This window comes from Chiloscyllium punctatum, chromosome 21 (genome assembly GCF_047496795.1).
Source record: "Chiloscyllium punctatum isolate Juve2018m chromosome 21, sChiPun1.3, whole genome shotgun sequence".
NCBI classification, from domain to species: domain Eukaryota; kingdom Metazoa; phylum Chordata; class Chondrichthyes; order Orectolobiformes; family Hemiscylliidae; genus Chiloscyllium; species Chiloscyllium punctatum.
In genome coordinates, this window is record NC_092759.1 from 16307009 (window position 1) to 16318539 (window position 11531).

Consider the following 11531-nt stretch of genomic DNA (forward strand, 5'->3'; position numbering starts at 1 on the left):
ATGGAGAATGAGTTGTTTATCAGTAATTTCCTCTCCCTGTTTCTCCTTCTCAACTATGCAGTTAATTTACTGGCGATTGTGATCCTGTCCCAAGGAAAGTGTGGGCTCTCTGTTTGCATCAGTCGATACCTGGTAGCCATGGCGACAGCAGATCTACTGGTTGTAATCAATGAGGTTGTATTGTATCGGATCAGTTATTATTACTTCCGGGGTTCCTTCCTCGATATGACTCCTGTGTGTAGTATTATTATTGTCTTCAGTCACATATCTACAAATACTTCAGTGTGGTTTACAGTCACTTTCACCTTCGATCGCTTTGTTGCCATTTGCAGCCAGAAGCTGAAAAGAAAATATTGTACTGAGAAAACTGCAGTGGTGGTGATTACAACAACCTCTCTACTGTTCGGTCTAAAAAGCCTTCCTTTCTACTTTACCTTACAACATGGTGAGATCATTGACAATGTACCATGGGACTGCTTTACAAAAGAAAACTACTTTACTGATCTTGGGTGGGTGATATTTGACTGGTTTGATTCAGTTCTAACGCCATTACTTCCCTTCGCTTTAATTTTGCTGCTCAATGTTCTGACCATCAGACATATTCTAGTGAGCAGCCGTGTCCGTCAGGGACTGAGGGGCCAGAGCAAAGGAGGGAATAACACAGACCCAGAAATGGCGAGCAGAAGGAAGTCTGTGATCTTGCTGTTTGCTGTTTCTGGCAGTTTCACACTCTTGTGGTTGACGACGGTCGCAGAATTCTTATATTATAACATCACCGAAGCTAACTTTGCAGATTACTCTGATTCTCTCATCGTCTTTGAACAAGTCGGATACATGCTGCAGATTTTAAGTTCTTGTACAAACACTTTTATCTATGGAGTGACTAATACGAAGTTCAGAGAGCAGTTCAGGACCATGCTGAAATATCCAGGGAAGCTGATCACCACATTAATTAAGTAGTTAAAAAAAGACCTGAGCTCTCTCCAGAGCTATATTCAGCTGTATCCTATTCATGGTTGGTGCTAACATGTCCCAGGATCTCAAAATATATGTGTGTGTGACACTGTTTCCTGCCTCTCCTGAGAAGTGTTTAGACTGACAGTTCAGCTGCTGGCAGTCCGTTGTGGAAAAGCTTAATGATGTGATCTACAAAAGTCAGTTCACTTGTACTCTGTAGCCAGGCATGAGCAGTGTCCAGATGTAAAGCTGATGAAGTGAGAAAGAGGTTTGAATTGAATTGCAGTGCTGACCCTGCAGAATCCAGTTTTCCTGAACTATTCATTGAATATTAAATGATTTAAAACGCTTTGCGTGCTCTCTCGCAGCGCGGACAAATGTAATACAAACATATCCCTCTCTCATTTCTCAAACACTGATATAATATTGGCCTTTCAATTAGTTTGCCACTGGGCCCAGTAAGAATTCTGTGATCATGATTGATGTTGCTCCTGTGTCAGTTTTGCTTCTTGATGGCAGACAGAGAAAAGGTGATCAATGGTATCATTAGATCAGAGAACACAACGAATACATGCAGTATCCCTCTGTTCCTGTTCCAACATTCAATAAAAATATGACTGTACTGCCCTGTGTCTTCAATTCCTCATTTTTGTCAGCTCCTCACACCTCCTCACCTCGTGAAAGAAAATCGCCAACTTCTGCTCCCATGTCGAATCGTCTTCTCTCAATGGTACTGAGCCCTTTTATTATCAAGGGACTCTTAGGAAGAATCTCACTAATGGGAGTTTGATGCCTCTAGACCCATCGCAACATCCTGCACAATTCGACGGGGCAATTAGAAATGGCCAAGAATTTTTGGCTGAACAATTTATGCCCACATCCAAGGAACAGCATTGAAATTTTTGCACTAGCCAAATAACAAAAGTGCCTTCTTAGACAGCACCTTGAAAACTGATTTTTCCAACCTCCAGAAACAAATCCAGTTGATTCCGAGCAACTACACAACAAGACAGTTTTCATTGACAATTGAGTGTCACATAGGCACCTCCCAGTCAAAACAGACCATCTTTCACAACAGAGTGTGGTGCTGGAAAAGCATAGCAGATCAGGCAGTATCCGAAGAGCAGGAGAGAATCAACGTTTCTGTCATAAGCTGCCTGACCTGCTGTGCTCTTCCAGCACTACGCTCTGGACTCTGAACTCCAACTGCTGTAGTCCTCACTTTCCCCTAACTTTCACAACAGGCCTGTTTTATGTATCCTTCCATGTTCCTTCCATTGCTTCTTGGTAAGCAATTAATCCTTCATGATTGACCCTCAATGGTCTGGTTTGAAGATAGCATTTTGAAGCCCAAAACGATGCACCACCCCTTGGTATCTTCAAAACAGATTATCAAAACTTTATACAAACACGTAAATATTGTTTAATAGCTACAGGTTGGTTACACACAACACAGTTAACTGGCCCTTACAAACCGACAATAAGAACAAGAAACAATACAACTGGATAATTTCAGAGCCAGTGCATGCTAAAGCGAAATGTCTTAAGAATGATGCAAAGTAAGTGTTTCTAAATTGTCTGCTATGTGAATGAATTGTACATGGCTGTCAGTCATGGCTGTTCCTTCCATAAGAAGTCATGGTATGCTGTTGCTGAGTGAGATGTTTCGCAAAGAAGCATGGAATTTATAAAATATTACGAACAGAGGAATCCTACTCAATCAATTGGTGGTATGATATGCATTTATCACCTCCCATTCTTTGATTATGTAGACTTTATGGCGAACTGCATAGTGTCTCGACATAAACTTGAATTCAATCTTTTACAATAAGAAAGTGCCGTTCAGATTCTGATACCCCACAAAACTGTTGCTGGTTGTTGGAAGAGGCCATTTGTTCCTCCAATGTCATCAGCGAAGGAGACCACTGTCCTGACCAGGTCTGACCTACAAGTGAGTCCAGATGGATATCAATTCAATCATCTCTTGTCTGTCCCCGACCAAGTAGGGATGGGCAATAAATGCTAGCCTGCCCCAGCAGCATCCACATCCTCTGAATGAAGAAAAGAAAAGATACAGTGGATCGTGATGTCAAAACTCTATGACCTCATGCATTCTGGAGTCAATGTTGTGAACTCCCTCCTGTACACCACACTGCCGTGTCCACCAGTGGTGGGTTTATCAGACTGGTGTTAAAGGATTTGCCAGGATTGGATTGAAGGAACCTGGCACATTGCCTGTATCATGTGACTCAGACAGTCTGACTACATCGGGCTGCTGCATGAGCAGTCCAACGAGAAAACTCTGCCGGTGATTATACAAGTGAGGAGGGCAGTGCGATGTAAGTATTCACCGTTTCCGGTCTTTGGGCCAACACCAAGTGGGGATTTGGTTTTATTCTTGTTTAACGTTTCCATTCCAGTTTGAAGGGGGTAGTAAGAAAGCGAGTTAATCACTTTGCTGGGCGTCTGGAGGCACACACGGCGCAAATTGGGAAAGGAGATGGGATATCCCATCTTGAAGAGCAATGGGAATCAGATTGCCTTTTCATATCAACCCAGCAGTTTCACGGACTCCCTTTCCCAATCCCTTCCTCATTTTCCGCTTTCCATTAATTTTCACTTTCTCCAATTGTCTCCTTTGATGTCTCAAACTGTTGTTGCAGAGTCCGATAGCACGGAGACAGGGCCTTCGGCCCAAACTAGGCCATGCCAACCAAAATGTCCATCTGCGCTAAACCCATTTCCCTGCACTTGGCCCATATCCATCTAAACCTTTGCAATCCATGCATTTGTCCAAATGCCCTTTAAATGTTGTTCATGTACCCACCTCAACCACTTCCACTGGCAGCTCATTCCATAACCGTACTCTATGTGTAAAGGTTCCATTTTCTTGTTTTCCCCTCACCTTAAACTGATGCCCTCTCGTCCTTGATTCCCATCCTGAGGAAAAAAGACTGAGTACATTCACCGTATCCATGTCTCTGATGATCTTATATTCCTCTACCAGATTCCTCCTCAGCCTCCTACGCTCTCGAGAAAAAAGCCCGAGCTTGTCCAAACTGTCGCTATAACTCAGACCATTTAGTCCAGGCGACATCCTTGTAAATTTCTTCTGCACTCTTTCCAGTTTAATAACATCTTTCCTATGACAAGATGACCATAAGTGAACACAATACTCCAAGTGTGGCCTCATCAATGTCCTGTACAATTGTAACATTACTTCCCAAATTCTATCCTCAGTGCCCTGACTGGTGAAGGCCAGTGTGCCAAAAGCCTTCCTCACTGTCTTGTCTACATGTAATCCCACTTTCTGAAACTGTGCGCCAGCACTCCAAGGTCCCTTTGTTCCACTACACTCCGATGGCCACATCATCCACCAGGAAACTTCTGCCTTGATTTGAATTTCCAAAATGCAAGACGTCACACTTAACCATATTAAACTCCATTTCCCATTTCTCGGCCGACTTCCCCAACTGATCAAGGTCCTGATGCAATTTCTGATACCCTTCCTCACTGTCCATAACACCGCCTATTTTAGTGTCATCTGCAAACTAGCTAATCATGCCTTGCCCATTCTCATCCAAACCATTGATATAGATAACAAACAGCAATGGGCCCAGCACCAACCCCTGAGACACTCTACCAGTCACAGACTTCTTTCGTTCTCTCTTTCCACCTGACATCTTCTTTCAAATCCAACTTTATTTTATTCAGCCCTGGGACACAGGCATCAGTGCCTGCTGTAGTATGTATTGCTCATACCAAGTTGCCCCATTAGAAAGTGGAGAAGAGCTGCCTTCTTGAACTGCTGCACTCCCTGTGGTGTAGGGGCTCCCACATAGTGCTGTCACGGAGGGAGTTCCAGTATCTCGCAGTGAGACTGAAGGAACATTGATAAATTTCACCGTGATGAGTGGCTTGAAGAGAGCCGTAATGTGAAGGATAACAACGATATCTTCAAACCAGAACATTGAGGATTGTTATGGCAAGGAACAATCCACAGGAACAGAGAAGACATATTAAAACAAGAGTGACGCAAAGTCAAACTGTATTGACTGGGAGGTGATCACACGGCACTGATATGCCTATTTGAACTGGGACAGAGAGACCTTGGAGTTCAACTGCACAGTTCTCTGAAAGTGGAGTCACAGGTAGACAGAGGAGTGAGGGTACCTGGGTCCACCTGGATTGGTTTCTCAGTCCAATTTAAAGGTTGGAAAAGTGCTGCCGTCATTATGAGACGTAAATTCAACACGTCGTCTTAGATTCTGAATGGGATGAGTATCAGGTACTTTGTCCCCCTTCTCGGATGCCTCACTGTGGGGCTGGTGCCGTGTAATCTGAGAGAGAGAGCTCCAAAAAACTCCAATGAACAGAAGGCAGTGGGTGGGACTCACTGGTTTGGATACGGTATTGGGTATGTTCTGTGGTTTAATAGAAATGGTTCACTCATTAGTTAGCACATGTCTCTGACATATATTACATAGATTAAACTAATAAATTTGCTTCAGGTTCAAGTGCCCGCGTTTTCTTGTCATCAATTCGATGGGGCATGAAAGAGCCCGTGAGCTAATTTTAAGCTAACAATTCATTTGGTAAGAAAACAAGTTACAACACACTTGGCATTGCAAGTAGGGTATGGGGAAAATGTTCGAGGGGAAGAAGACTGGGAAAGCATTCCTAGACCCTAAATGATCTTCTGATGGTGGTTTCCTTGTGCTAGACACGTGGTTAGCGTTTTGGGGCTCTTAAGGTTTTGTGGGGGGAGGCGTCGCATTTGGAACAAAATCCCAGCCGTGCCAACTCGGACTATCTGGAGGAAGCAGTTTTCGCAAAGAAGCTGTCACACGGAGGCTGGATTCTGCTGAGCAGCCTCTGGGCGTTGTCTCTGGAGTTACGACAATTAAAGGAAATGAATGATACATGACCCGGCTCACATTACCCACTGTCCAACACAACAAGCCTCGGGGACGGAGTTAGGGGGTGGGGTGATGGCGGAGGGCAATGTTGAAGGTGAATCCAATAAATGTGCACTCGCTATGAGCTTCCGCTGACTGAGAGACAGAGAGGAACAGAGCTGTAGGCAGTGAGCCTTCTGATGCTGCAAGTGGACTCTGGCTGTTGAGTGAACTCATGTCATCATTCTACTGGAGCCACACGACATCCAAGGGTAGGAGTTAGTGAATTGATTGTGTGAACCTCCAGGCTATAGTCACGATCAGCTAGTGCAACAGCTACAAGCTCTGAGCGTCATTGCATATAGGTTGGGCTTATAGAATCCCTCGGTTACACATGGAGATCATTTCGCCAATCCAGTCTGTACTGACACTCAGAACAACTTCTCACCCATCTGCATAATCCTGCGGTTACCATGACCAATCCATTCCAGGCAGCACCCTGGTAAACCTCCTCTGAACCCTCTCCAAAGCATTCACATCTTTCCTATAATAGGGCGACCAGAACTGGACACAGTATTCCAAGTGCGGTCTAACCAAAGTTTTTCCAGCTGCAACAAGATCTCACGGCTCTTAAACTCAATCCCCCTGTTAATGAAAGCCAAAACACCATCTGCTTTCTTAAAAACCCTGTCCACCTGGGTGGCAATTTTAAGAGATCTATGTACCTGCACACCAAGATCCCTCTGTTCCTCCACACTGCCAAGAATCCTATCCTTAATCCTGTACTCAACTTTCAAGTTCGACATTCCAAAATCAATCACCTCTCATTTATCCATATTGAACTCCATCTGCCACCTCTCAGCCCATTTCTGCATCCTGTCAATGTCCCGCTGCAGCCTACAACAGCCCTCTATACTGTCAACGACACCTCCAACCTTTGTGTCATCTGCAAACTTGCTAACCCATCCTTCAATCTCCACATCCAAGTCATTAATAAAAATTACAAAGAGTAGAGGCCCACGAACAGACCCCTGTGGAAAATCACTCACCACTGACTTCCAGGCAGAATATATTCCTTCCACTACCACTCGCTGTCTTCTATCGACCAGCCAATTCTGTATCCAGACAGCTATGTTCCCCTGTATCCCATTCCTCCTGACCTTCTGAATGAACCTACCATGGGGAAACTTATCAAATACCTTACTGAAGTCCATATATACAACATCCACTGCTCGAACCCTCATCAACTTGTCTCAAAAAACTCAATAAGATTTGTGAGGCATGACCTGCCCCTCACAAAGCCGTGCTGACTGCATTTAATCAAGCCATGCTCTTCCAGATGGTCATAAATCCTATCCCTCAGAATCCTTTCCAACACCTTGCAGATGACAGACGTGAGACTGACTGGTCTGTAATAGTTGGGGATTACCCTATTTCCTTTCTTGAAGAAAGGAATTACATTTGCCTCCCTCCAGTACTTCGGCACAACTCCGGTGGAGAGCGAGGATGCAGAGATCTTCGCAAGCGGCGAAGCAATCGCATTTCTCGCTTCCCAAAAGCAGCCGAGGACAAATCAGGGAGTGGGCGCAGCTTAACACGTGGCAGCGCAGCTGGTGTAGGAGGGAGGGCTTCTGATATGTAGATAATTGGGATGTCTTCTGGGGAAGGTGGGACCTGTACATGAAGGACGGGTTGCATCTGAACTGGAAAGTGACCAATGTCCTGGGTGGATTGAAAGCATAGGACAGCCAAGAGGTACCCCTAATGGGTTTAAGGCTTGCAATGTGTTTGCCACTGGCTGGGAGGGTCTCATTACAGTCATAGGGATTAGCAAGAATGTTGAATAGATTAATTACATTCATTACAACCAGCAGAGATGTATCAACTATACTGACGATGCCCTTGTGGCCTTGGAAGAACAATTGGATGCTGCTATCAAAATGACATGGCAAAACAGACAGGCCTTAGATTGGATACCAGCAGGAAATGGGGAGGGCAGGCGTGATGCTTTGGGAACATTGCTGTACCTTTTTCCGAACAATACTAGACTTGGGGAATCTTTAACTAAAGCAGTGGAGAAAGTAAAGAATCTGAGACAGGAGTTAAAAGACAGTGCGGGGTTTGGTCATCAGGCTTTTGATTGGTTGAATAATATATTAGGGTCTTGTGGAGCATGGTTTGTCAAGATTCGGTTTTACTTGTCACCGTCGTCTTTTGTTGTGTCTTACCTTTTATTAAGTCTTTTTTAGTTCACTTCGCAACACAGAAACTTGTGGTCATTTCAGCTACCCTCGAAAGTGCTTCCTCCTCTGACGGAGCCCCACTGCTCTACTATTATGATCTGACAACCACCACACGAGGACACCAATGATACATCTGAAGGACACGCAGGTCCTAGATTGTGAGGGGTCTTGGGTCTTTTTTACCTGTCCTGGTTATTAGAGGGCATGTGTTTGGTCCAAGGGACCCCAGGAGCAGACGAAGAACCCTTTAAGACTCAGACTCCGAAAATTATTCAGTCCACGTTGGGACCTCCACTGTTTGTATTGGACAACAGATGGTCTGAGCTGATTGTCTTCTTTCTCAAGGTGAGATCAGTCCGTCTCAAAGGGGGGGGAATATGGAAAATAAAGAGCATGAAGGCATGGGAAGTGTTAAAGCATGAAGATCACTGGTGATCTGTTACAAGGGGTCTGTAGAATGCTACACTAGTCAAAAGGTCCCAGTGGCAGGATGGGATATGAATAGTGGAATACACCTACATCAATTAGTCGAGTCAGGCTGGGGCTGAAAGGTCACTATGGTGGGACAAGATATCATCATGGCAAGTTGGGACAGGTCATGACGATACATATTTAGGTCAGGACAGTAAACCCTTAATTAATAGTACAGTCAGACTGCTTGAGACCCTTGTGGCAGAACGTGACATCAAATTTTTAATCAGTAGTTAGCAGGGTCGTCCTGGGACAGGAGACCATTGTAGCAGATGGGGTAGGAAAATATCTAATCGTGACATTAGAATAATATTAAGTTGAATATTGGAAAAAACTATAGTGGCAGAAGTAAAGAGATAATCAGAACTAACAATATTGGTTTCTGAAGTGAGGTAGTTTTAATTAACACAGTTGGACATGCTGATAAGCTAACAAAAACATGATCATAAAGAGGTATAAAGAGTCCCAGACCCTGAGGTTCGGGAGTATTCAAGAATTCGCTTTTTGAGTGTCACGGTTTTTCCTTTGTAAATAAACGACCAATTTCTTGAAGAACTCTCTGCGTCTCCTGGTGATTCTCCACATTTTCTCCACGGCAAGTTTACCCCATGTTGGAACACAAATGTCACCCAGATTGGTTAAAGGCAGCATTTATCCTCTCCTAAAGGACATTTTTGAACCAGATGGGCTTTAGCATGGTTACCATGAGGCGAGCTTTTTGATCCTGTCTATTGCTCAACTCAAAATTTTGCCACTGGCTGAGATTGGAACCGATATCTCTAGATTGCTAATCCGCTCCATATTCCTAACCCAGTGATCTCTGTGCCACCAGACAGGAATTGCAGTGTTAAGACTTGGATATTGCATTGCTTTTTCTTCATCTAGAAGGAAAGCAAGTAAACTTCCAAAGCTTTAGCTGTGATGTCATGTGTTGTGGCACATTAGCAATATCAGTTGACCAGGAGCTCGGTCATGGAATCGAATTGGGTTAGAACTGTCTAAATAATGAACTTCTTTGTGTTGTATTGTGTTAGTGTTGTGTGCTAACTCCTTGCCTTTAATGTCTCATATTTAAGTCCCAGTCTGAGATTCGATGCTGAGGAAGGTTCATCTTGAATTTGAAATGTCAACTATCTCTCTGGATCTCTTAAAGATGCTTTGAGCAGTTACTCCAGCACTCTCTGATTTCCTTTAACATCTCCAGATCGACAGCACTTTGTCATTACAGGAGACTAAGGAAGGGCGTGATCGAATTGTTAGAGCATCAAATTCCTCATCCTTCCTACACCCATGAACAGAGGGCTCATGGAGAGGGAAAGATTCCTGGTCACCCAGTCACACAGCACCCTTTAGTCCAACCAGTCTGTGCCGACCATAATCCCAACATAAACTAGTCCCACATGCCTGCACTTGACCCATATCCCTCTAAATATTTCTTATTTAGAACTGAATCAACATCCAATGATTCCTCCGGACTTTCATCCCACACATGAATCACAATAGTGTAAAAGCATGTTGCCCTTCAGGTCGTATTTAAGTCATTCTCCTCTCACTGTAAAAATATGAACACCCCGACCCAAGTCTTGAAATCACCAGCACAAAGGAAAAGACAGCTGCCATTTACCTTACCCATATCACTCATAATTTTATTAACCGCTATAAGGTCACTCCCAAACTCCTGTGCTCCAGTGAAAAAAACTCAACCTATACAAGCCTCTCCCAACAACTCAAGCATTCCCTTCCCAACAATATCCTGGTAAATATTTTCTGAACTCTCTTTAGCTTAATAACATTCTTCCCAAAACAGGGTATGTCATGGGAGTAAGGTTGGAGATTCTATCTTCAACATCCAGGCTATAATGTGCATTTAAAAAAATGTGCGTTGTCACGGAAACTGGAAGTCCTTGGCGTACTTTTTTTCAGTTGGCTGGCTGGATAGTTGGTGCAAACCTCATGAGCTTTAACGTCCCAATGCAGATGGGCTGGGATTTGGAAACTGCCACCAGACCCTATTCTTGGAGGAGATCCAGGGGCCTGTGAATCAGCCTTCCTTGGACTCTTGTCCATCAACGCATTACTTATGAAGCCCTGGAATGCTCCCAGTTCTTCATCCTCTGTCCAACATCTCACAGCTAAACAAATTATTTGGTTGCTTCAACAGATGCATTTGGTACTCTCTTGAAGCAAGGCCACAGCGATGTCTGAGAAGGTAAATATTCTTGCATTATGACTAATATTGGTGACTCCCAGCCAATTCTAATACATTGCCTCAGACGAACCCAGCATCTAAAATCATCACCGCATTACAATCCAATACAGCTTGTCACACCAATACAATTGAAAAGTGGCATTGACCTTCGGCTGAATAAAACTCCTCAAATTGATTCCTTTTCTTAATGGTGCCAAATTCAATATTCTGTATAACTTCCCCTTCAACACCTGCAAATAGCATTTACCAGATCCGGTCATTTCTGTAACAGGGGTTGGTAGTTTGGACAAAGTAATTGAAGTATAAGTCAACCTCTGAAAACAGAGAGAGAGAAGAGCGGGAAAACCTGAGCATCTGTGGAGAGAAAAAACATAGTTTACAAAGAGAGTGCAGTGACCCTTCTTCAGATGTTGTAACCTTGCTGTCCCAGTGGACATACTGCAGGGTATAAACTGGGACTGTTTCACCTCAGAAACTAATTGGCAGCAATCTTCTGCAACACAAAGGGACTCTAACACAAGGAAAATGATTGAGGTATTTCTTGAGGTGGTTAGAATATATTACCTTGTACTTGTAACCGTTGGCATCCCGGGTAAGTCACAATGATCAATTAAATGCTGAAAAGCTTTGGGGTGTGGGGAGGGGGGGTGGTTTCGCTTTTGCCTGTTGTGACTAACAACATAATAATGTGCTGGTTCAGTGTTGCATATCACAGAGACAGCTGGATCACCCTGCACTGCGTTTGTAATATTT

At 43.9% G+C, this 11531-nt stretch overlaps 1 protein-coding gene across 1 annotated transcript; it reads left to right on the forward strand.

The window, feature by feature from the left end:
• On the forward strand, window positions 1-960 carry LOC140492460 (probable G-protein coupled receptor 139). Its single transcript, XM_072591349.1, has one exon. The coding sequence runs from the start codon at window positions 1-3 to the stop codon at window positions 958-960; it is 960 nt and encodes a 319-aa protein (XP_072447450.1).
• Window positions 961-11531: the final 10571 nt, after the last annotated feature.

Bases quoted from the DNA above. Each gene is read 5' to 3' on its own strand.
- LOC140492460 (XM_072591349.1), top strand. From the start codon at position 1: ATGGAGAATGAGTTGTTTATCAGTAATTTCCTCTCCCTGTTTCTCCTT.